At 36.0% G+C, this 27,142-nt stretch overlaps 3 protein-coding genes and 1 pseudogene across 3 annotated transcripts; 3 read left to right on the top strand and 1 right to left on the bottom strand.

The window, feature by feature from the left end:
• Window positions 1-4,650: 4,650 nt before the first annotated feature.
• Window positions 4,651-6,712, bottom strand: LOC141641538 (mitogen-activated protein kinase kinase kinase 1-like; annotated as a pseudogene).
• A 4,179-nt stretch (window positions 6,713-10,891) lies between these two features.
• Window positions 10,892-12,791, top strand: LOC141641537 (B-box zinc finger protein 19-like). The gene is made up of 6 exons (XM_074450196.1): window positions 10,892-10,937; window positions 11,131-11,216; window positions 11,554-11,650; window positions 11,772-11,887; window positions 11,986-12,228; window positions 12,652-12,791. The coding sequence occupies exons 1-6, from the start codon at window positions 10,892-10,894 to the stop codon at window positions 12,730-12,732; spliced, it is 669 nt and encodes a 222-aa protein (XP_074306297.1). The 3' UTR covers window positions 12,733-12,791.
• Window positions 12,792-21,186: 8,395 nt separating this feature from the next.
• On the top strand, window positions 21,187-23,502 carry LOC141641536 (protein FAR1-RELATED SEQUENCE 5-like). Its single transcript, XM_074450195.1, has 4 exons — window positions 21,187-21,198; window positions 21,249-21,267; window positions 22,385-22,863; window positions 22,954-23,502. The coding sequence occupies exons 1-4, from the start codon at window positions 21,187-21,189 to the stop codon at window positions 23,500-23,502; spliced, it is 1,059 nt and encodes a 352-aa protein (XP_074306296.1).
• Window positions 23,503-23,517: 15 nt separating this feature from the next.
• On the top strand, window positions 23,518-25,091 carry LOC141641535 (protein FAR1-RELATED SEQUENCE 9-like). Its single transcript, XM_074450194.1, has 2 exons — window positions 23,518-24,103; window positions 24,928-25,091. Exons 1-2 carry the CDS (start codon window positions 23,518-23,520, stop codon window positions 25,089-25,091), a joined length of 750 nt encoding a protein of 249 aa, XP_074306295.1.
• Window positions 25,092-27,142: the final 2,051 nt, after the last annotated feature.

The following is a 27,142-nucleotide window of genomic DNA, read 5'->3' as shown; positions in this document are numbered from 1 at the left end:
TGACATACAATTGTACAATTGACAAAAATAAAATGGACTCCATATTACAAAATGTAAACCGAAAATTGGGTGAGCTTGTGAGAAATTTTGTCTTGTTCATTTGTCTTATTCATTTGTCTATGACACTTGATAGTGACATGACCATGCAAAAGCCTTACACCAATTTGTCTTGTGAAGACAAAAAGAGAAAGAAAAATTGGTCCAAAGACCACACACCCAACCGGTTTTTGAGAGTGAACATAGAGAATTTTTATTCTCTCAATTCACTTAAATAATTCATTCCAACATCACATGCAAAATGTTCATGCTTTTTCTCTCTTCTCTCTCTTTAATCTTCATCAAAAAGATGAGATTTTAATCCAAATTGTTCATGAAAGATTACTAAAATTATTAATGTAATATATGAGTGTTAGTAATCAATTTTAAGGTAAACCACAATATAAACATCTAGTACATGTTAGTTTGTGGGATTAAGGGATAGTTTTGGGTGCAACTAATTGGAGGGCTTCTATTTTGAGGTCATGTATGTTCATCCATTAATGGAAAGCTCAAGAACAAAAGAAAAGGAGATTTCTTTTGTGCCCAATATGACCGAAATTATTATGGTGAGAAAATGTTTTCTTATCTTCTTTTATTAAAGTTTGCATGCATAAAATCCACTTTTAATTTTATGACAAATTAATTTTAACATATATGAGTATGTTAGTATGTATATAGATCTACATTTCCTTCATCTAATCCCCCTCCCAACCGGTTTTCTTCTAGAGAAAAAGCCAAAGGTTTTTTTTATATACTTATTCATTACTTTACTTAATATTTTCTAGTGTTAGAAAATTATCATTCTCTACATTTGTGAAATAATTTTTAGAGAAAGAAAGCTCACAAAATCCTCTCCTCTCTTGACCGAAATACAAGAGAACAAAACATCATTTTTGTGTCCAAATTTTAAGTAAGATTAGTATTATTACTAGCTCATAATAATATTAGTCATTAAGGGTGTTCCTTGGGTATAAGCTTTTGGGAGAGGTTCTAATTTGAACCTTTGTTCATACATTGTTGGAAAGCTCAAGAACCAACAAGTAGGAGATCTTGTTTGTGCCCAAAAATCGGAAACACCAATGTAAGAAGTGACGATTTCTTCTCTACTTTGTTTTATGTTTGCATGCATAAGATCTAGTTGTTATTTTATGACTAAATAATCACATTTGTATGAAATGTATAGAAATAGAATTAATGAATCCTAACACCTTTCACAACTCCGACAATCTATCCCGAGCGATAAAAGCAGCCACCACCGGATCTCCAACACCCACCAATGATTATATGCCTTCAACATACTACACCGGCAACATTAATTTTCTGTTTCTCCATCTGTTCCCCGTCCTCTCACCTCTAATGCCCCTCAACCACCATTGTTGACCCTCGCCGCCCTTACGCTTCCAACGGCGACGGTGAGACAAACGCTTTTGCCACATACTGATGTCGACGTCAGACCTACTCATCCCCCATTTTCCATATACTGGCGACAACGTCACAGCTTCGGTAGCCATCACCAACTTCTACTCCGACAATACTCGATGTATCTACACCAATTTTTCATGTATCTCAACCCAATTTTAATGTACCTAGTAATTAATTTAGTGTATATATGTTAGGATACATTTAATTAGTCATAAGATACATTAAAAATTGGTGTAGATATATCAAAATAGACGAGACAAAGGAGATGAGGCAAGGTATGTAGTTGTCATCGGCGACTTGCCGTCCGTCTTTCTTCAGTTGGACCAAAGATTCGCCCAAACCCAACACCGCTGTTATTGTTTCGAAACTATATTTCATTTTAAGTAGATCTATGTTTAAAATCTTAAGGGATTACCGACATAGAGTGCGATGAGGATGGTAGCCGGAGGAGGAGGAAAGTTGAACGGTGAGGAGCGTACGTCGAAGATGACGCGGGAGAAGATAAGTGAAGGTAAGCAAGTCAATCCACAATTAGAAAGAACAGGGAAGGGACGAGAAGAGAAACATCTGGCTGGTGGCCGAAATAATGATTTGGGTGGTGCCGACACGGTGCAAACCTCAGGATGACGATGATGGACGGTGGTGACGGAGTTGGTGATGGGTGTGTCAGGGAGTTAGTGTGTCAGGTGTAGATGGAGATGAGAAATGTTGTGTAGAATGTGGATGAAGTTTGTATGTCAGTTAGGCGTGCGTGAGTATATTGTGTTTGTTATTAATTTTTTATATATAGGTTATTCTTTCTCACCGTTCTCACCGAATGTTTGTTCTCACCGAATCAAAAATCTATATCTATATATAGATATAGATATAGATTTTTAATCCGGTGAGAATGAACATTCGGCGAGAACGGTAAGAACAACTCTCCTCCCTTGGATGAGAGTAAGATGTAAGGCTGAGATCACACTCATGACCCAACTCACCCCAAGTGTTTCATCTTCATCGACCCAACTAACATAATCTACCACCCCACAGCTAATCTTTGCCGCCAGCCACCATGACCAACGTCGGCGACATCACCAATCACCCCAAAACTCACCGGGTACCTCACCGACCATACGGAATGACGCCGGTGACCACGACCCACTCTGGACAGCCCCAATCCATTACCAAAATGTCACCTTCCCCACCACCATATTACCGTGTCTTTCCGGCCAACAACCATGTCCCTCCACCTTGTCCTTTCCACCGCCTTCGCCTATCACATCAATTGCAAAAATCAACGTTCTCAAATGAAATCTACGAAAAACCTAATTGCATTTCAAAAAATCAATCATAATTTTGGCTTATCAGCAATTTGACATGTTGGAGGACGTCAATAGCAACTCAACGGAGGACGTCAGTTCCAGCGTCGATTGAGGTCGCGTATGCTTATCAGCAATTTGACATGTTAGAGATGACAGCGGCAACCACTGGTTATGGTCGAATTAGCAGACGGCCAGTCGTTGGCGACGCCTACTGCACCTTCTCCCCCTCGTTGATTTCCCGTCTATTTCAATGCATCTACACTAATTTTTTATGTATCTAACCACTAATTTAATGTATCTTAACATAGAACACAAAATTAATCACTAGGTACATTAAAATAGTTTTGAGATACAACAATTTGGTAACCAGGTCATCAATTTCGTGTAGCTCAAATCGACCTTGTAGCGAATTTTGTATCTCAAATCGGTTGACGATGGTGATGGTGTGGGTGAAATGTTACTGCTTCCGACGGTTAAACTCGGCGTGGCTGTGCAGCATTTGGACATATGAAAATGGAGTCAAGGTGGTTGTGTGTGATGGGTAGCCATGATAGGTATGGTTGGTGCAAAACTGGGGTCGAGTGAGGAGAAGCGATTCCGAGACAGTTAACAGAGGTGTTGTTGCTGGTTGGTTTATGAAGAAGTATGGTGGCTGATTTTTGGGACCGCTCCAGCGAATCGCCGACTAGTAGGTTTTCTGCCGACGTTGGTGGGCGAAGCTCCGGTACCGGCGTCATTTAATGGGTGGGAATAGGAGGTTGGAAAACAAACAACATGGGACTAGAGTGTGGTATTGTACGAAAAGGAGTAGGAGTAGGTAGGGTGTTAATTTATTATCCGTGTTAATAAGCACTTAAGGCCCTATATTAGTTCGTTCTCACCGAGTGTTCGTTCTCACCGGATCTTAACTATATATATATATATATATATATATATATACAGAGAGAGAGAGAGAGAGAGATAGAGAGAGAGGTCGGATCCGGTGAGGCCGTTAAGTATAGCGAGGCGGCCGACCTCACCAAATTCCTTCATTGGATTGAGTTTCAATTGTTCATTGGCTGGAAATTTGGGTCATTCTTAATCTTTTCATTTAGCCCAAATACTTTAATTTCTCGCTCTAAACTAAAACACACATAAGCCCAAATTTAAGTTGGACAAGGTTTTGTGAATTCAGCTCACATGGTTTTGTGAATCCTGGACTTAATTTTGTGAACCCTAGACCCGATTTTGTGAATCTAACACATGAACTGGTGACATTGGACATATATTAGCATTGATAAGTTCTATAATGATCGTATATTTATATTTGTCCATCTATGTGGGACTCGAACCCACACCTTGCGCAATAGCACAATGTTCTACCTTTTGAGCTAATAGATGATATAGGACAAACAGTAAATTATGCATCAAAAAATAACAAACACATGAAACATGATACAACTTCATATAATTATTTCTTACTATGAAATTAACCAATTTAAGTCCTAAGTTCACATAACCGCATCCATGCTTCTCAAAATCAAATCCAGATTTCACAAAATCAGGTCTAGGATTGACAAAATCTGGTTTCACAAAGTCAGGTCTAGGATTCACATAATCTAGTCTAAGCTTCACAAAATTCAAGTCTAGGTTTCACAAAATCAGGTCTTTGTTTGACAAAATCAGGTATCACAAAGTCATGTCTAGATTTCACATAATTAGGTCGAAGTTTCACAAAATAAAGTCCAGGTTTCACATAATCAAGTACAAAGTTCACAAAACTAGCTCTAAGGTTCTCAATATTGGCTCCAACATTCACAAAATCAGTTTTCACAAAGTGTGTGACAAAATCAGGTTTCGCAAAGTGTGTGACAAAATCAGGTTTCACAAAAGTCAGGTCTAGGGTTCACATAATGTAGTCCAACTTCACAAAATCAAGTCCAGGTTTCACAAAATCAGGTCTATGGTTGACAAAATCAAGTTTCATAAAGTCAGGTTTAGAGTTCACATAATCAGGTCGAAACTTCACAAAATAAAGTCCAGGTTTCACATAAACAGGTAAAAAGTTCACAAAACTAGCTCTAAGGTTCACAATATTAGCTCCAACATTCACAAAATCAGGTTTCACAAAATGTTTAACAAAATCAGGTTTCACAAAGTCACGTCTAGGGTTCACATAATCACGTTAAAACTTCACAAAATAAAGTCCATGTTTCACATAATCAAACTTTAGAATGACAGAAATTGTGAAAAAAACTATTGACACACACTAACATAGCAGTCCAGGTTTGAGTAAAGAAACTATGGAGACATGTAAACCATGAATCATTAGGGAAATGATCTGAAAAAGAGTTCTCAAGTAAACTTCGATGTTCATCTTCTTTTGGCTTCTTTGTACAGAATTTGTCCTTTGGTTGATCTGAAAATTATGAGTTATAATGGGAAAAAAGATTCAGAGAACTATAGGACGACTGATCTATACAATCTGAGAAGCAAACCCAGCGCATGAGAAAAAAATGGCAAGCAGTCATGACAGAAACAAAAAGTACGTAGCTGAAGCAAGTTCACTGCATCCCTATGGACCACATTTCGATCATGAAGATACTTCAGTCCCAAAAGAACCAAAATAATCTGTCTTATGTAAGCAGAAACATGAGAATCACGAAGATGATACTTTTGGTAAAGGCTCGCAAGAGAACCTTGCGTCACAAGCTCCAAAAAGATGTAGAGTTTTGAATCAGCCCGTATAAAGCAGAAGTAAACATTAAAGAAATAATAAAGCATTTGTGTTTACAGCATGTAGTCAGATACTCCTCGTGAACAGTATAACATAGCAATAACTGCTATTAGATAGCAGTAGTAACATAGCAAAAACCACCAGAAAGTGGCTAGCAAATAGCCTCACAACCAACAATAGCTATTACTAATGAAAACAATCTCCTTTGACCAAAATCGTAACGTAATTTACCTGCTCTAGTTGATAGATACTCTGCTTTACCATGACTTCCTTGTCCAAGCAGAGAAACTTCTTTCATAGCAAAAAAGAATCCCTCACTAAAAAAGAACAAGAAATTCAATAAAAATTTCTATAATAACGACTAGTGAAAAACCCGGAAACTGCAGCGCATATAGATTTATAACATGGTGCATAAAGTAGTGAAGCAACTAGAGATTGGACGTCTGCAACAAGTGTGTAAATGTTAACATTTCTAATGGATACCTAGTTGAACATCAATAATAGAGGTTGGTTTATGGGTACAGATGGGAGGAAGGAACGGTATGCAGCGTTTACTTAAAATCAGCTACCAGTTTCTGATGAAATATTATCAGCTTGAGAAATATTGCCTACCTAGAAATCCCTTCATATACGGTTCCAAATGATCCCTGCCTCAAGAGCTTACCCTTTTCCCACTGAGTTATGTTGATTTTACCCCCGCCATTTGGTGAGATAATAGATGTGATTGTACTGGATGTGTCGTCATCGTTGCTAGTTTGTGAAAGAACAAGACCCTGACATTATAACGGTCTTCCCAAGCCTGACACCATTTATCTAACTCTCTAATAGCATTCTCACCATCAGTTTTTGCATCATCATATGCATGTGCACGACACTGAGAAGGAGACGTATCACTGTCAGGTGCCAGTCGTTCTAACAGGTCTCAAGTAGAACAATTATGATCATTAAGTGTAGGAAGAGTCATAGGCGGTGGGGCAGTTAAAAAAGGCAGACAATCACCTCTGATACATGTACCTGTACCATCCGTTACTGGAGAGCTTATATGCAAAGGTGGTGTTCGATGTTGCTTCCAGTCACGAACACCAGAATCAGGGTCCACGACAACATTTCTCCGAACACTATTTCCAAATCTGTGCGGTACATGTTCAACGAACTTATTACTCTTCTTAGCCTCTTCTTTCTGAACCTTAGGCACATTGAGATCAAGTTGACCTTTCTTAGGTCTTTGCATGATACCAGGAGATGATCTATTCTTGAGAAGCACATAGTCTGATTTTGGAATCTATAAATCTTCAGGTCCACAAAGCCCTAAGCTCTATAAAATCCAGTCTACTTCACCATCTTAACCATCAATTCGGAAAATAGTCATGCCTAGAGCATGTGGGGAGTCCAGGGACCGTGTTCGAGGAGCTGAGGACTCGGTTGTTGATGGAGAGGTAGCAGATGAATCTGAAGGGGTGAAATTGAAGTTTTTAGCAGCATTCTTCCGTAGGAGCTTCCTTGGAGACTGTGAGAGATCCATGCTTTTGCTCTTTGGCTTAGAGGACTTTAATTCGTCTATGTTTCTATGTTGCTTTTTAAGAAAAAATATTCTAGGCAAGTGATGCATTGAGAAGAGCTATATCCATTGAAGTTCAGAAAACCCCATTCAATTATATCGGCTAACATCACCTTCCTCATATTCAAAGAGTAGAGGAACAGGCAAACTCAATCAGGTCGAAACTTCACAAAATAAGGTCCGGTTTCACATAAACAGGTACAAAGTTCACAAAACTAGCTCCAAGGTTCACAATATTAGCTCCGACATTCACAAAATCATATTTCACAAAATGTTTGACAAAATCAGGTTTCACGAAGTCACGTCTAGGGTTTACATAATCACGTCGAAACTTCACAAAATAAAGTCCAGGTTTCACATAATCAAACTTTAGAATTACAGAAATTGTGAAAAAAACTATTGACATACACTAACATATTCCTTTCACAGCGCAAAAATCACCACTAGTTCGTACCAATATCATACCAATTCAAATTTCAGTAATATTTATTTGTTGTTCTAGTATGATTTCCTGTCGTTCTAGTACGCTTTTCCAAATTCGCTATACATACGTCATATTCCTTTCTCACACTACTGCCTTTCGCCTAAAATACACCGTAGATATACTAAAATGACAACGAAATAATGCTAAAATGACAGAAAAGCACACAACAATTTCAATCAAATAAACGTGAATAGATTAAACCGATTGTTGATATGAAATCACACAAGATAAGAAAGTGAAGAGACGAAGCAAACAAAAGTGAAGATGAGGACAATCAATGCCACTAGAATTAGGAGAATCAATCGAAAGAACTATAAGATCGTCGAAAATCATCGCGGCCGTGAATCACGAGCTGATTTTCATCATAATCATCATCAAATACCTAAATACTTAAATTTTACACAATCGATCATTTAACTAATCAATTTATCACATAATTTCACCAGAATTATACATAAACAAAATAATAGTTGTGAAACATGAACAAATTCAATAATAAAACCTAAAAAACTGGAAATTACTAACAATAATAAAATCTGAACAATAAAAGAGCAAGTATATTATCAAATAACTGACAGAAATCACATGATATGGCGATTACAAGTTTAACATTCAAATAAATGAAAATTAAAAACAAAAAAGAATAAAAGCGAGAATGAGAATAATACTCCGTACTTACTTCGAGATTGATGATGAACACATAATAAAAGTCAAGATCAAAACGTGAAGATCGAAGAAACATGATGAATCGCAGCATGATTATGGTGTGGACGATGAAAATCAGAGTGGTAAAATGGTGATCGAATGAGAGTGAACGACAAATTTGAGTTGAAGAACAGTAGATGAAGAGAGAGAAAGTAAAGAGATGTGAGTGATTGTGCGAGTCGGAGTAAATGAATGAAGTTGAAGAGGGAAATGTGTGTTTTATGGGGTTTTGTATGGGGACAAGTGGCATCATCTGGTGCATCTATGTCTTTTTAATCTGACGGTTTAAGATTTCTATATATATATATATATATATATATATATATATATATATATATATATAGAAATTGAATCATGTGAGGCACCCTTCTTAGGGTGAGGCGGCTGGACTCATTTTAAACTATAAGATCTAAGAATTATAGAGTCACCAGATTATGACACGTGTCCCTCTACATACTCCCCAACTAACTCATCATCGTCATTACTCGTTCATTTTTTTTTGCATGTTCCTCTCTCTCTCTCTCTCTCTTCAATCTGGATTTCAGCTCACTCTTTTTTCCGCCATTAATACTGAGCTTTCATCGAGCTTCCAACCGCCATTACTACTGCGTTTCATCTAGCTTCCGACCTCCGTTATCGTCCTCAGCTTAGGTACTTTCGATTAATAGTATTCATTTCAATTAATCACTAATTTCATTCCATTGTTCTACCGAGCTTTCTGTGATTCATCTTCTACCTATTTACTTCTTTAATTTCAAGATCGATTGTTACCTATTCATCTTCTTTAATTTACTTATTAATGGCGTTTGATGCAGGTTTTACTCGTTTTTTGAGCATTATCGACTACAATAGGAGTGCATAAAATCAATTGTAGACGATTTCTCTGTTTTTTCGTTAGGTCCTTCCCCTTGCTTACCTTACTACCACGATTTAAGTTTTTGTTGTTTACTTTGTTATGTTCCTGTTTTTCCTGCGTTTTTGAATCCTACATCTAAGTTCGTGAAACTAGGAGGTCAATTTGTGAAACAACAATCTCACATTGTGAAACTTGGACTGAATTCTGCAGGTCCTAATCGTTTATTGAGCATCACTAACCACAATAGTAGCGCATAAAACCAATTGCAAACTATTTCTAAGTTATTCGTATGTCCCTTTCCGTTTTCTGCTCTATTATGCTTTTAATTGAAGTTTCATTGTTATTGTTCATTATTAGTTATGAGTCTTATGACTGATTTCATGTAACCTAGGTTTTTGACAAACCTCATGTGTACCAAATGTTGCTCATTATACCTTTGTTTTTGTGGATACAGCTTTTAGTCTGCTTTTTGCTGTTGTTACTTCATAGTTAATGTTAGAAGTTTCGCTTCTATTTTTCGCGTTTTAGGATCTTGCATTCTTCCGTTTGCTTGTATTTTGTCATTTGCTTGTCACTCTTTTGCTACTTGTTTTGTTTTCGAAGGTTTTAATCAATTTCAAAGAGCTACTCTGTCTTTTAAAATGTGTTGTTGCTTGATTGTTCCATTGCTTCGTTTATACTTTGAATGCGCTTGACCTGAATCTACTACTTTGCTAAACTTGACTCGAAACTTTTACCTTGTTTTGTTATTACTTGGAGAGGCTACTGCTAGTATGAAGGGAGGTATTATGCAGCAAGCGATGATTCAATCTTGTTCTTCTGATTTTGTGTCCAAATTAAATTAGTTTTCTTCTAGGTTAATGTAGTTGACTTGTTCAAATTAAATCAGTTTTATAAGAATTCGGGTTGGCCAGATTAGTGTAGTTTTGTAGCTGAAACAATGACTTTGTTATGAATGTGATATGTTGGGCGGCTATGTTGTTGGGGTTTGAGTTGTTTTGGCATTAAAGCTTGAATTTTGTTGGGTGCAAGCTAATGATTTTGCTATTATGCTAATGAATTGCTCCTTTTCTCGGGGATGTTTAGCGAGGGTTGTGTCTTGTGTGTGGATCTTCTCATTGACAACCTGGGGGGGGTATGGCAGTATTGACTATGCCCATGTAATCCCGCAAAAGCTATAGCTTATGAGAAATGTTTTTCAGACTCGACCATCACAAGTATTTGACATGGGCATGCGGCCAAGTGTCAAACTTCACTATTTCTTGGGCTGGCTGATCAACATCGCTTATCATAGACTTTATGTTTGTTCTTTATGCCCTTGTGACTGCTTTTTAGCTGTGTTACCCCGACTCTCCGACATGGGTGTCGTGTCCGACACATTTTGAGTTTCAGATACAGCTATTTTGTTCGAATTTTTCATTTATTTGGTCTAAAGTGAAGTATCGAATTGGTGTCGGACAAGTAGGTGTTGGGACCCCCGACACGGCAGCTAAGTGAAGTGTCGGAGTAACATAGTTTTTTAGTGTAAGTTTACCATTTGGTTGTTGACCACCTGACCAACTACTTCGACCTTTTTGCTTGTTATTGCTTAAAGAGCTTATTTGGATTTTTGAGGGAGCCCGGTTAGAGGACGATAGCACTAGAAGGAGGTGGTGGACAGTTGGAGGTGATAGAGGAGAAAAGTGCTAGGGAAAATATTAAGTCTTACCCTCATCCTTCCTTCCTCCTATATCTTGCATACCCCTCCTTTCATTACACCCTCAATCCAAACCACACCAAAGATACAGATTCGTTTTATCAAATTATAATGGGAGTTACTGGGTGTATAATCTGTAATGAATTTAGTGCATCAAGTAATGTTTAACATGAATAGCTTAGCATTACATCAATTAATAGTACAATTTATGAGCAGTTTTTGGATTACGACTTATTTGCATCCCTTTTCTCCAGTTATTTAGTTTTTCTCTCCCTCTCTCCTTATCCGTGAACTGTTTCTATGACATATATTTGCCTTTCCTGTTCATCTGTTCATCCCAATTCCTGCAGTGGGTGTTTCAGTGCAGTTGTTGGGTGTAGCTTTGACCTCATTTTGCTGTTCAATTCAAGTTATAATATTTTGTAAGAGATTCTTGGTAAAGAAAATTTGATATTAAATATCAATAGAACTATCACATAAAAAGCCTCATAACCAAACCGGCCAACTAAGATTGCTCCAAGGGTTGGGCTTTCCCGTTATGATAAGAAGAGTATTTGGTTCCAAACAGGCAAATAGTACTAGGAAGTAAGTGATTTTACTCCATTTTTACGGAGAACATTTAATTCTTAAGCTCTGATGACTTCAGATTTCTTAGGACTTCTTAGTTCTAATGATCGGGCCAGTGTGTGGAAGTCTGGAACATGAATCGTATACCAAAAAATTCAATTTCCATTACTTGGTTGTCCATAATTTTGATAAATTTGTTGTGGCAGGTGCATTTGTGTAATAAGCTTGCTAGTAGACATGTGCGCGTTGGACTTAATGCGCCTAATGCTGTACCAAAATGTGACATTTGTGAAAACGCACCAGGTGGGCTGTTTGTATGTTGTCTATTTTCTCATATTTCCTTGTATAATTCATCTCAAATTTAAGATCATTTCATGTAAATTTTTGGTTTCCTTAAAATTGATTTATTGAAACTTCAATGCAGCCTACTTTTATTGTAAAATTGATGAAAGTTCACTTTGCCTCCAATGTGATATGGTTGTACATGTTGGTGGCAAAAGGAAACACATACGGTATCTTTTGTTAAGGCAGAGAGCGGAGGTCTGAGACTTAAATTCTGTTAATTGTTCTTCTCGAGTCACAATTATCTTTTCTTAAAGATTTCCTAGATTCAGTCACTTATGGGTGTTTGTCTGTAGTTTCCAGGTGATAATTCTATACGTGCTGAGGATGCCAACCCTCAGCAAGCAGATCGAACCGAAGGTAGGAGGGAACCAAATCAATCATTCGGCTCATTGACGAGGGAGAGAGACCAAAACAACTTAGTATCTATAGTTCCAACTCTAGATGGTAATAATGGCACTGATACCCAAATGGATACCACAATGATAGATCTTAATGCCAGACCCCAGAGAACTGTTGGACAGTCCCCAACCAACCAGGTCCATAATCTTATGAATCTTTTTTTAATAAAGTTGTGTGTGTTTGGATTACAGAATGCCTATAAGAAGAATACAGTAACAAATTTCCGTAGTGCTCGAAGGTTTCATGTAAATGGCGGGATAAGGGGACCTCGTGTTAACAGCGTAACAAACTTGTGTTGAGAATTACATCAAGTGACTGCTGCTTTACAATAAAAAGATATACAGACAGTTTAACGAAGCATTTTCTCTTATGCCATGATCCAGAGCTAACAATAATGAGAATTTGGCTCCATTCAATAAAACATTTTACAGGAAAAATATTTACGAAAATATTTTCATACTGAAAAAGAAACAGCCTACATGGACTTTTGTTTATATCGTGTGGATTTTGTGTATACTGATCGAAATATAAGTCTCATTACTTACTGGTGCACACACCAGGGAATGGATATTGCTACTGGGACAAATGATCATTCAGCAAGCGTTGTTCCTGTTGGGTTCCGGAGCCAGCCTGATAAATGACCCGGGTATTATTTTTGTTACTCACATACTCGATCTAGATACTACTCCGTATATTATTTATTCTTTCTTAGCCTGATAAAACAACCTCTTTTTCTTATTTTGTGAATCATATACCTTATTTTGTGAATCTTAAAGCTTGTTTTGTGAAACTAGAAGGTAATATTGTGAAATTTGGTCATAAAATGGTCGAAGTCACCTATTTTACTCTTTTTCTTATTTTGTGAATCATAGACCTTGTTTCGAGAATCCTAGGCCTTATATTGTGAAACTTGGTCATAAATGGTCAAAATCGCCTATTTTCATCTTTTTCTTATATTGTGCATCGTATACCTTATTTTGTGAATCTTAGAGCTTGTTTTGTGAAACTAGAAGGTAATATTGTGAAATTTGGTCATAAAATGGTCGAAATCACCTATTTTCCTCTTTTTCTTATTTTGTGAATCATAGACCTTGTTTCGTGAATCCTAGGCCTTATATTGTGAAACTTGGTCATAAATGGTCAAAATCGCCTATTTTCCTCTTTTTCTTATTTTGTGAATCTATACCTTATTTTGTTAATCTTAGAGCTTGTTTTGTGAAACTAGAAGGTAATATTGTGAAATTTGGTCATAAAATGGTCGAAATCACCTATTTTGCTCTTTGTCTTATTTTGTGAATCGTAGACCTTGTTTCGTGAATCATAGGCCTTATATTGTGAAACTTGATCATAAATGGTCAAAATCGCCAATTTTCCTCCTTTTATTATTTTGTAAATCGTATACCTTATTTTGTGAAACTTAGAGCTTGTTTTGTGAAATTAGAAGGTAATATTGTGAAATTTGGTGATAAAATGGTCGAAATCACCTATTTTGCTCTTTTTCTTATTTTGTTAATCATAGACCTTGTTTCGTGAATCCTAGGCCTTATATTGTGAAACTTGGTCATAAATGGTCAAAATCGCCTATTTTCCTCTTTTTCTTATTTTGTGAATCATATACCTTATTTTGTGAATCTTAGAGCTTGTTTTGTGAAACTATAAGGTAATATTGTGAAATTTGGTCATAAAATGGTCGAAATCACCTATTTTGCTCTTTTTCTTATTTTGTGAATCATAGACCTTGTTTCGTGAATCCTAGTCCTTATATTGTGAAACTTGCTCATAAATGGTCAAAATCACCTATTTTGCTCCTTTTATTATTTTGTGAATCGTATACTTTATTTTGTGAATCTTAGAGCTTGATTTGTGAAACTAGAAAGTAATATTGTGAAATTTGGTCATAAAATGGTCGAAATCACCTATTTTGCTCTTTTTCTTATTTTGTGAATCATAGACCTTGTTTCGTGAATCCTAGGCCTTATATTGTTAAACTTGCTCATAAATGGTCAAAATCACCTATTTTGCTCCTTTTATTATTTTGTGAATCGTATACCTTATTTTGTGAATCTTAGATCTTGTTTTGTAAAACTAGAAGTTAATATTGTGAAATTTGGTCATAAAATGGTCGAAATCACCTATTTTGCTCTTTTTCTTATTTTGTGAATCATAGACCTTGTTTCGTGAATCATAGGCCTTATATTGTGAAACTTAGTCATAAATGGTCAAAATCGCCTATTTTCCTCAATTTCTGATTTTGTGAATCATATACCTTATTTTGTGAATCTTAGAGCTTGTTTTGTGAAATTAGAAGGTAATATTGTGAAATTTGGTCATAAAATGGTCGAAATCACCTATTTTGCTCTTTTCTTATTTTGTGAATCATAGACCTTGTTTCGTGAATCCTAGGCCTTATATTGTGAAACTTGGTCATAAATGGTCAAAATCGCCTATTTTCCTCGTTTTCTTATTTTATGAATCATATACCTTATTTTGTGAATCTTAGAGCTTGTTTTGTGAAATTAGAAGGTAATATTGTGAAATTTGGTCATAAAATGGTCGAAATCACCTATTTTGCTCTTTTTCTTATTTTGTGAATCATAGACCTTGTTTCGTGAATCCTAGGCCTTATATTGTGAAACTTGGTCATAAATGGTCAAAATCGCCTATTTTCCTCTTTTTCTTATTTTGTGAAACTAGAAGGTAATATTGTGAAATTTGGTCACAAAATGGTCAAAATCACCTATTTTGCTCTTTTTATTATTTTGTGAATCATAGAACTTGTTTCGTGAATCCTAGGCCTTATATTGTGAAGCTTGGTCATAAATGGTCAAAATCGCTTATTTTCCTCTTTTTCTTATATTGTGAATCGTATACCTTATTTTGTGAATCTTAGAGCTTGATTTGTGAAACTAGAAAGTAATATTGTGAAATTTGGTCATAAAATGGTCGAAATTACCTATTTTGCTCTTTTTCTTATTTTGTGAATCATAGACCTTGTTTCGTTAATCCTAGTCCTTATATTGTGAAACTTGCTCATAAATGGTCAAAATCACCTATTTTGCTCCTTTTATTATTTTGTGAATCGTATACCTTATTTTGTGAATCTTAGAGCTTGATTTGTGAAACTAGAAGGTAATATTGTGAAATTTGGTCATAAAATGGTCGAAATCACCTATTTTGCTCTTTTTCTTATTTTGTGAATCATAGACCTTGCTTCGTGAATCTTAGGCCTTATATTGTGGAACTTGGTCATAAATGGTCAAAATCGCCTATTTTCCTCTTTTTCTTATTTTGTGAATCATATACCTTATTTTGTGAATCTTAGAGCTTGTTTTGTGAATCTAGAAGATAATATTATGAAATTTGGTTATAAAATGGTCGAAATCACCTATTTTGCTCTTTTTCTTTTTTTGTGAATCATAGACCTTGTATTTTCAGTGTTTGTGTATATTGGAGCTAATATTGTGAACCTTGAAGCTAGTTTGTAAACTTAGTACCTGATCATGTGAAATCTCGACTTGATTTGTGAAGAATGATTTTGTGAAACCTGGATTTCATTTTGTGAAACCATTTTGTGAAACCTAGACATGATTATGTGAACTCTAGACCTAATTTTGTGAAACTTGTTTATGTGAAACCTGGACCTGATTTGTGAACGTTGTACCTTATTATGTGAAATCTCGACTTGATTTTGTGAAACTTCATTTTGTGAAACCTGGATTTTATTTTGTGAAACCTAGATCTGATTTTGTGAAACCTAGACATGATTATGTGAACTTTAGACCTAATTTTATGAAACTTGTTTTTGTGAAACCTGGACCTGATTTTGTGAAGGTAGGACTTAAATTGGTTAATTTCATAGTTAGAAATACTTGTATAAGCCAATGTGTCATGTTTCACATGTACATGAAGTTACTAATGTTTTCATGTCTTTGTTACTTGTTGATGCATAATTTAATTGTGGTACAATATCATCTATTAGCTCAAAAGGTAGAGCATTGTGCTATTGCGCAAGGTGCGGGTTCGAGACCCACATAGATGAACAATTATAAATATACGATTATTATATAATAATTATCATTGCCATTGTATGTCTAAAGTCACCTATTCAAGTCCTAGATTCACAAAATAAGGTATAAGATTCACAAAAACATGCATAGGGTTCACAAAATGAGGTCCAAGCTTAGATAAATCAAGTAGTCTCACAAGTTGTAGCTTAAGAATTTTGTTTGTTATATTTTAGAGACATAGAGTAAAGTATTTGGGCTTTTGTGTGTGAGAAAATATTTGGGCCAAAAGAAAAGTTAGGAATGACCCTAAGTTTCCAGCCCAATAAACATTGAAAATCTGTCCATGAAGGAATATGGTGAGGCCGGCCGCCTCGCCATAATAAGCGGCCTCACCGGATCCGGCCTCTCTCTCTCTCTCTCTCTCTCTGTATATATATATATATATATATATATATATATAGATTTAGGATCCGGTGAGAACGAGTTAACTATATAAAATGTATAAACAAGTCACGTGCAGCTCTGCCATTTAATCTCAAAGGCAAAACCCAAATTATCACCAAACAAACCAAATCTCATCCTCGTCCACCATCAGTCATCACCACTAGAGGCCGGCGACACCACGAACAGCAACCACCACCTGACAGACAATGCCGACGAGCACCTCGACCACCACCAGACGCCGGCGACTTCTCCTATCACTGTTTCAGTATCTTTCGCTTCACTTTTTCCCCTTATTTCGTCCCTTCCCTTCACTGGTGATCGCCAGACCACAATCGACGGCAAATATTCGTTTCGTCTCTGAGTAATGACTCAATTGACATCGTGGATTGAATTGTTGTTGTTGGTCGTACGCTAAATCAGGCCAGAGAAAGTGGGTGTACAAATTTGAAGATCGAAAATGGGTATGATGGTTGTATTCACTCAACAACCTTCCGTCTTTGAGATTTTCTCGTATCCCTTATTTCAATTTAACTACTCTAATTTTTTATGTATCTCACCACTATTTTAATGTATCTAAATATAGATACGCACAATTACTTACTAGGTACACTAAAATTGCTTTGAGATACATCATTGTGAGCAATAGATACACTAAATTACTACGGAGTATTAGATTAATAGAATGTGTCTTGACAATGGCGTTTCCTTTCTCGAAGCTGTTGTTGGTACACCCTCCCCCATTTCTTCATTTTTTTTGTTTGTTATTAATCACTGTTTGATCTTATCATATCCTGTTAAAGATTGATTGTTTATTTTTTTTGGTTTCGCCGTTTCGGGTTATACTGCGTGGTTTAATTGAGGGCATAGGTATTGATGGAGTAATGGGTTAAGTTAATTGATGAATTTTGTGGGATTGAATTGTGTTAGTTTACATTAGCAGTTTGATATGGGCGTGGAAGAAAAGTGATCGAACTACCGACGGTGACAAAACGACGTTCTGTGACGGAGCTCAGTGTAGTAGATACATTAAAAATGCTTGGAAACACATCAATTTAGAAACGATATACACTAATTGCGTTTCGTTCGAACTTATTGTTCGCTGATAGTCGTCGTTGATTATATGTAGTCGTGGGGCTGAAGAGGTTGACGTGGTTGGGCTGGGAATGTTTGATGCGAGAAAATGATTGATATGAGATCTGATCGGAGCTCCGACAGTGATGATGATTGAAGGAGAAAGCAGAGGTGACAATGGCGAGGAGATTCTAGTGGTGAGAGGTGGTCTGGCATGACAGATGGTCGTGACGATGTCGGCGGCGGATCAAGAAATGCGTCGGAGAACGGTGGTGTTTGGTGAGGCGACGTGTGAAAACGCGATAAGATGGATTGTGTGACCATGGGAAGAAGAAGTGTCAGCTATATGGACGAATTCTCCGGCATACTTGACCGTCGTCTCTTGTGCAAGTTGGCGGTGGTGTGCCGGTGTTGTTGGAACTCACCGGCGATTACATCCAATAAGAGTGTGGGGATGTAATATGATGAAGAGGAAATTCTGGATGAAGCGTGTGGGTTATAAGTTAAAAGGGTTTGCGTGGTTTTATTTTTTTAAACCTCTATTAATAAGGTTGTTCTCACCGTTCTCACCGAGTGGCCGTTCTCACCGGATCCCACCTCTCTCTCTCTCTCTCTCTCTCTCTCTCTCTCTCTATATATATATATATATATATATATATATATATATATATATATATATATATATATATATATATATATATATAGGGGCGGGTTCGTCTGAATCGCCTTAACGTACGAACCGTACGAACTAGCTTAATTAGGCAGTTTTTTTTTTTTTTTTTTTCAGATACATTTTGTTCTCTTAGTAGATACACTTTTTATTCTTTTACAACTTTTAAACACTAATTGTTTTGGGAGTTTTAAAACTAACTCCAAGATACATTTTATACTATTTGCAGATACATTTTATACTATTTTGCAGATACACGCGTCATTAAATCCAGATACACATGTTATCAAACTCAGATACACATATAATTAACTTCAGATACGCATTTCCAGATACACTAGCTAGTAACTCTGGATACACATGATATTAATACGGGATACACACATGTATCCCGTATTAATACCAAGTGTATCCCGTATCAATATCATGTGTATCTAGGGGTATTTTGTGTATCCGCTTCCACCACCGTCATCCCAGCCCCCACCACCGCCGCCACCACCACCACCGCCAACATTTTATACTTTTTGCGGATACACATAGCACTATTGTTAGATACACATGTCAATACTCCCAGATACGCATATCAATACTGTCAGATACGCATGTCTATACTACCAGATACACATATTGTAAGTGTATCTAGTAGTTTTCATATACGTATCTAGTAGTATTCATACACGAATCCACCCCCAAACAGTACTTCCCACCACCACCGACTGCCACCACGCACCGCCCCACCGGCAACAACTCATCCAGACCCAACTCAATCAGCCACCGTCCCTGTCATGTAATCGCCAACCAGCAGCGACGGCGCCGATTCAACACGATACCACAACACCAACAACTCGAAAGCTCAGAATTGGACCACCATCCTCCGCTCATCTCCATCTTCAATCTCGCGCCTGAACCTGCGTCATTGACGGAAAATTAAGAGCCGAAAATTGGTAGATTAACTGGCACCCTAGATTAACTTGGTACACTTTTTAAGATTATGTGTTACAGAATACGACCCATAACTTTAAAACACTGTATCTAATTATTTATCCCAAATCATCCAAATTTTGTTCGATTAATTACGTTATTTCATAGTATAAGCTGGCAGATTAACTAATTTCAAATTGTATCTTTGAAATTTTACAAAAAACAATCACACAAACTTTCCGCATTAACAACAGCACCTTTCTCCATATCCAAAAAACCCGCTTTGAAAACCCGATTCCAATATCAACTGGCACGCTAGATTAACTTTAAAACAATGTATCTAATTATTTATCCCAAATCATCCAAATTTCGTTCGATTAATTACGTTAATTCATAGTATAAGCTGGAAGATTGACTAATTTCACAATAATATCCTGAAATTATACAGCTAAACCACTTGAAATATCCAGAATCACAAGATTTTAGCTCAACTAAACAAATTTGAAAACAAAACAACCATACTTCTAACCAAAAATCCACAAAAATGAGCAATAAATCAATGATTGAATTAACGAAGTATATAAATGTAAAGAAAACAATTAAATAAATTAAAGAAGGAAAGATGAGGAAACAGTAAAACTAGTAAAAAAAATACAAAACCTGCGTCATTGACGGAAAATTAAGAGCCGAAAATTGGTATGAAATTGAGACTCCAAAATTTCAGATCTGAATACTAGAGAGGGTTTTTGTTCTCAAAATATTCCAATTAACTCAGTAAGACGATTAAAATTATGAAATTATAATTCATTTTAAGTAGATCTGTGTTTCGAAATTTTTAAAACCAAATCGAAAATTTGTTTTCTTACTCAAAATCGTTTCCACACCACAATAACTCGAAAATAGCGCACGATTGTGGGACAGAATATATAGATCTGAGATTACAATAACAAACCTTTACAGAATATATAAAATAATTGAGATCTAAACCGCCAAAATACCTTTAATTCTATAGTTGAGTTCTTCAGGATAATGAGACGCCATTATTACGATTGTTTTTTTTTCTAAAATCAACTTCATTTTCTTTAGATCTAAGATTACAATTACAAAAATTTTGAAATAAGAAGAGGTAGCTGAAGAAGTAATGATGTCGGCGACGTTGATAACGAACTGACTAGAATCAGGATCAACTAGGAGCTGAAGAAGTAATGGCGCCGTTGAGTTTTTAGTATTTGAGGTAGCTGAATTAAATTATACGGCGTTGAGTTTTTAGTATTTGAATTAGCTGAAGAAGTAATGGCGCCGGCATCAATGGCGGAAGAGGTTGAGATGAGATGAGATGTGATAGGCTGTGAGAGAGTGTTGAGGGAAGAAGTAAGTGTTGAGGGAAGTGAGTGTCTGAGATAGATTGGATGAAGGAAGGGTGATACTCGTATTTAGTATATTTAGGGTTGATTTGAGATTCAATCCTGACCGTTCACGTGACTTATCTAAGGGTCCCTATTCAGTTCGTACGGTTCGCACCATAATTTGGTTCGTACGGGATCCTGATTCTATATATATATATATATATATATATATATATATATATATATATATATATATATATATATATATATATATATAGAGGAGATCTAATGAGTCCCTTACCGCATTTGAGTACTTAAGTCCTTATAAGAACCCTTAGATGGACAACATCTATGGTGGAGATTATTTACAAAATATAGGCCAAAAAAAAAGGGAAAAGCTTGGCTATGAAAGAGGACAACATTTCCTGTAAATTGTCCCTACCAATGATCATTTCCTGCGGACAAAAGGAGATATCCTTTGTACTATGTTTACACTCCCCACATTCTTCCTTCCTTAACACACTTATTCCAACTTTATTTTTTCTTTCTTCTCTCTAAAACTGGGTTCTTTCATCTGAAAACGAAGCTAAACTTCTCTCTAAATCCTCCAAATCAGCGTAAACATGCAAATAATAGATGGCATCAATGGTATTTTTTCATTTTATTCATTGTTTTCTGTCACGTTTTAATATTTTCAGTTGAATAGGATGGATGAAGGTAATGATAAATTTTGCATGTCATCGAATTTGTTCATTCTTGTTTTTATTATTTGTTCATTCTTGTTTTTATTATTGTTAGAAGTAAATCTTCATGCTGGGTTTTCATGAATTTGAGTTTTGAGTAGCATGAACGCATTCTGACAACATTTACATTAACACTTTTGCGATAGATTTACATTTACACTTTTTATTGTTATATTTTTTATGTGAGTTAGCATTCCGACAACATTTACACTTTTGTTAACATTTACACTTTTAAAGCATCACATTTACACTGCATTCCTGCTCACATTTACACTTTTGGTGTACTTTTACATTTACACTTTTAATTGTTATAGTCACCTTTGGATTTTTATTGTTATATTTTTTATGTGAGTTAGCATTCTGACAACATTTACACTTTTGTTGACATTTACACTTTTAAAGCATCACATTTACACTGCATTCCTGCTCACATTTACACTTTTGGTGTACTTTTACACTTTTGTTGACATTTACACTTTCAGACAATCACATTTACACTTCATTTCTGCTACACATTTGGATGTTTACTCTTTTTGCTATAGTTTTACATTTACACTTTTTAATTGTTATAGTCACCTTTTAATTGCTAATATTGTAGTTTTAATTTGAGTTAGAATTCTGAAAACATTTACACTTTATTTGTTCACATTTACACTTTTAATGCATCACATTTACACTGCATTTCTGCTGACATTTACACTTTTGCTGACATTTACACTTTCTTTCAACAAAGACATTTACACTTCGTTTCTGCTGACATTTACACTTACACTTTTGGATGTTTACATTTACACTTACACTTTTGGGACATCATAATTTGCACATTTACACTTTTTGTTGACATTTACACTTTTAAAGCATCATATTTAGACTGCATTTCTGCTGACATTTACACTTTTGCTGACATTTACACTTTCAGAACAGCACATTTACACTTCGTTTCTACTGACATTTACACTTACACTTTTGGATGTTTACATTTACACTTACACTTTTGGGACATCATAATTTGCATATTTACACTTTTGGAATATTTACATTTATGGAACATTCACTTTACATTTAAACTTACACTCTGTGCACATTTACAGACTTGCTAAAACAGAATGGAGTTCAACCTGACAGGCAGGAGCTGTGTAGGGAGGTCGAGAAGAGGTTTACACCGTACATCGACCAGGAGTTTGGGGGCGTTGAGGATGCGGTGACTTTTTATAAGATATACGCCATTGCTTGTGGGTTTGATGTACATAGGTACACGACAAAAAAATGGCGTGGCGGTGAGATCAAGTCAAAGCTCGTCGTCTGCAATCGAGAAGGTTTCGCTCACAAGAAGCCCAGTAAAGATCAAGAAGACGAACTGGTTGGGGAGAAGTCACAGAGGATATTCAGGGTCACTAGAGTGGGGTGTAAAGCGAGGATACGACTATATATGAAGAATGGTCTTTTATTAATTGACCGGTTCCACGAGGGTCATAATCACGAGCTTATCTCACTTAAGGACAGAGAGTTCCAGAAATTGTCGCGTAACATAACAAATTATCACAAGATGATAATCGTTTCGAACTCAAGGGTTTGTAATACATAATCACTATCTACACTAAATAAATAATTCCATTCATGTTATATTTATATGACGTATCTGTTGATGATTGATTGGCAGCTGAAGATAGGAGCAACAAAAACATACAGAATCTGCAAAGAACAAGTGAATGGATACAAAAACATTGGAGCAAGCTTAAATGATTTTAAGAACTTCCATAGGGATGTTAAATGTTTCATTCACAAACGGGATGGTCAGTTGTTTGTTGACCATTTCAAGGAAATGACTGAAACAAGAATAGGTTTCTACTTTGACTATGACCTTGACGATGATGGCAGCCTACGTAGGGCCATATGGGCGGACGGTACCGCCCGAGATAATTACAAAATTTTTGGTGATGCGGTGTCATTCGACCCAACTTACTCCACCAATAAGTATTCTATGGTATTCAAACCATTCACAGGTGTTGACCACCATAAACGATCTGTGACGTTCTGTGGGGCTCTAATTGCAAGGGAAGATTATGAGTCGTTTAATTGGGTTTTCAGCCGGTTTTTACAACCAATGGGGGGTAAGGAACCCGAGTACATAGTTACAGATCAGGACCCAGGTATTATCAAATCTGTCCCTCTTGTTTTCAAGACAGTGCGCCATCGGTTCTGTATGTAGCATATAATGAACAAAATGCCCAGTAAGTTTGGCATCTCGAGGAGTGATTATAATGAGTTCATGTGTAAAATTAATGACATTATATGGGACGATGAGCTTGAGGCAGAAGAATTTGATGGTATCTGGGAGCAAATAATTGAAGATCATGGTGTTGGCGTAAATGATTGGTTTGCAGATACATATGCTATAAGGGGACAGTGGGTGATGGCGTATTGCAGAGACTTGAGGATGGCGTCGATTATGAGGACAACTCAAAGATCAGAGAGCGAAAATAGCTTTTTCAAGAGGTTTGAGCACAAGTTAGGAACATTGGTTGATTTTTGGATGCGTTTTGAGAGCGCTATGAACCAACAAAGATATACACAAAAGCAGCTTGACAACATGGATAAGCACTCGTCCGCAACGGCGTCAACACATCTGGCATTAGAGATTCATGCTGCAAAGGTGTACACCTATTCAGCTTTCCACAAATTCAAAGAAGAAGCCATCTTCTCAATTGATACATGTAGAACAGGAGGTTTCACTGAGAGAGGCGAGCTAGAGGTAACTACTGTCAAAGATTCATCCAGAAAGAAGAATTTTGAAGTTGCATACAGTCCAGGTAGTTTACACTTCCTATGACATTTACACTTTCTGTTTTTATCTCATTTAAATTCCTATAACTTAACATTCACACTTCTAATAACTTAACATTTACACTTTACAGTTCATGACATTTACACTTTCTATTAGTTTACATTTACACTTCTAATAACTTAACATTTACACTTTACAATTGATGACATTTACACTTTACATCATATGACATTTACACTTCCTATACCTTAACATTTACACTTTTCTACTTTACAGTTCATGACATTTACACTTCCTATTAGTTTACATTTACACTTCTAATAACTTAACATTTACACTTTACAATTCATGACATTTACACTTTACATCATATGACATTTACACTTCATATACCTTAACATTTACACTTTTCCACTTAATGACATTTACACTACATTTCATGACATTTACACTTTACATCATATGACATTTACACATTTAAATCCCTATAACTTAACATTTACACTTATAATACCTTAACATTTACACTTTACAGTTCATATCATTTACACTTCCTATTAGTTTACATTTACACTTCTAATTACTTAGCATTTACACTTTACAATTCATGACATTTACACTTTACATCATATGACATTTACACTTTCTGTTTTTATCTCATTTAAATCCCTATAAGTTAACATTTACACTTCTAATACCTTAACATTTACACTTTACAGTTCATATCATTTACACTTCTAATTAGTTTACATTTACACTTCTAATAACTTAACATTTACACTTTACAATTCTTGACATTTACACTTTACATCAGTGACACTATTTTTAACGTTCACACTTACATGATAGCTTTATCTGATGACACAGGTACACGTAAAGCAAGATGCAGTTGTACGATGTTTGAAAGAACCGGAATCCTATGCCGCCATATAATATGGATTTTTTCAGCAAGTGGGATAAAGACTATACCAGAAGATTATGTTGTAAATAGATGGATGAAAGAGTATCTCTGATTAAGGATTTTCAATACTAATGGTGAAGGGACAGAAAACATGCAAGTCATCGATGAAAAATAAATTGCAATGTCAATAATGTGGTCAGAAGTTCATGAAGTTGTAGGGCTCCTTCGAGACAAAGGAGTAGCTGATGTTGACAGCTTTTCCGCTGTAATTAGATCATTTAAACACTCCCTGTCACCATTAGGGGAAGTGTTGAATAAAAATCAACAAATGGAGAAATTTCTGAATTGTACGGCATGTGAGGTAGTGACGATATTGCCACCAAAGAATTCGAAAAACAAGGGGACCGGAAAAAGATTGCTGTCGGCCAAAACAAAAGCAATGGTGTTGGCTAGGAAACCCAAACGTAAGTGTAAGAATTGCAAGAGAATGACAAATCACGACAAGAGAAACTGCCCTAACCCCTTCTCAAAGACACACGCCATTGTGCGAAGGGTCGTCTCGAACTTAAGAGGATGAAGGAGAGGAGGAGGAAGAGCTGGAGTCGAACAAGAATAGACGCGGATCGGTGACAAGTGTTGCTCTATATATTTTGAGTGTGTAACTTAAAACTTTGATGTGCTATAACTGGAGCGGGCGATAAGGAATTGGTCTCATGGCAGCATAACTTTGAACTGCAGTTGGTGTAAATTTTAGTAACACCAACGTTAGAGTTACACTGTCATAAGACCAAAATCTCTCTGTTTTATTAGATAGTCAAACATTGTGTTACTTGAACTAATTTTGGATTACTTATGTTATTTCAAGTAACAGTTACACTTATTTTCAAATAACTGGTGCTAACATTTACACTTACCATGTCAGCACATTTACACTTCCAGTATCTTCACATTTACACATACTAAATCCTCACATTTACACTTTGAATATCTTCACATTTACACTTCCAATTTAGTCAGTTTTACACATTATTTGTTCACATTTACACTTCTCCTATATTCACATTTACACTTCCTATTTGTTCACATTTACACTTTTTTTTTTGTTCACATTTACACTTGGGCTGTCACCACATTTATACTTCCCATGTCACCACATTTACACTGCATTCAATTTAATTTCAGTGTGTTTACTGTAACACCCCGCACTTTCCTTATATTTTTAAATAAACTTTTAAGTGATTTTTTTTAAATAATTATTATTTAAAGCTTATTTTCATAAAATATCGTCATAGTCGTATAACGGTAATAATAGTGTAGATTTAAATAATATTATTCTCCGTCTTGAGTTATAGTAGACTCGGGACGAAAATTCTAGTAGATACCGACTCATTTTGAGTTATTGGGCTTAACTTGGCTCATGGGTCTTTTCCCTCCTCTTTCCTATACACTAACCCCCAACTAAACCCTCACAACTTCATCTCCCTCATTTCTAATTTCTGAAATTCCCCCAACAACCACTCCACCATTGTTAAACCCTTTGCTCTCAACCCTAAAATCACCATAATTCACCCAATTCTTCACCAATCTCGTTCCTTTCCGCGCCATTCTCTTCCTTTTCTCATTTCCCTTGTTTCTAAGTAAGAAAGTTGCCATCTTTTCCTCTTTTTCGAAATTCTCATCTTTCAAGGATGTGGATTCTTGACTTAATATCTTTATTTTTGTGTTTAGGGGAGAACTTGGACAACCCGGAGGAGGATAGCTACATCATTGACGAGTCTTTAGAAGATTGAAGTGCAAAAAAGTAACGGTGAAGGGTTACTCGACTTTTATGTTAAAATTGTGTGGTTTTATATAGTTATAATCTCATATGAATGTTAAAAGTTGTATCTTTCATGATTAGTGCTAATTTGGATGTTGAATATCATGCTTGTTTGGAATTCTCACATGTTTGGTGGAAAATCTCATGCTACATCTCTTGAATCCGAAATTACCTATTCACATGCTCAAATATGTTGTTTTTCCGAGTCAGAATCATGCTAGGGTACGTAAAAAAATGATGGGAAACGATTTTGTTGGTTTCAAATGGTTTGGAAGTCGATTTGCATTGAACCCGTGTGTATGTACTCCCGGCCGGTCGACCGGCAGCCGGTGTTCTGCCGGCTG

Source organism: Silene latifolia, chromosome 2 (assembly GCF_048544455.1).
Source record: "Silene latifolia isolate original U9 population chromosome 2, ASM4854445v1, whole genome shotgun sequence".
NCBI lineage: Eukaryota > Viridiplantae > Streptophyta > Magnoliopsida > Caryophyllales > Caryophyllaceae > Silene > Silene latifolia.
Note: the sequence above shows the minus strand (reverse complement) of the source record. Positions and strands in the feature narration are given on the sequence as shown.

Excerpts from the sequence above, each read along its gene's own strand:
- LOC141641537 (XM_074450196.1), top strand. The coding sequence starts at position 10,892 with ATGGGAGTTACTGGGTGTATAATCTGTAATGAATTTAGTGCATCAA. Across the intron at positions 11,217-11,553 it reads TATTTTGTAAGAGATTCTTG|GTGCATTTGTGTAATAAGCT; the intron begins GTAAAGAAAATT and ends TTGTTGTGGCAG. Across the intron at positions 12,229-12,651 it reads GACAGTCCCCAACCAACCAG|GGAATGGATATTGCTACTGG; the intron begins GTCCATAATCTT and ends TGCACACACCAG.
- LOC141641536 (XM_074450195.1), top strand. Across the intron at positions 22,864-22,953 it reads TAATCGTTTCGAACTCAAGG|CTGAAGATAGGAGCAACAAA; the intron begins GTTTGTAATACA and ends ATTGATTGGCAG.
- LOC141641535 (XM_074450194.1), top strand. The coding sequence starts at position 23,518 with ATGCCCAGTAAGTTTGGCATCTCGAGGAGTGATTATAATGAGTTCATG. Across the intron at positions 24,104-24,927 it reads TGAAGTTGCATACAGTCCAG|CTTTATCTGATGACACAGGT; the intron begins GTAGTTTACACT and ends CTTACATGATAG.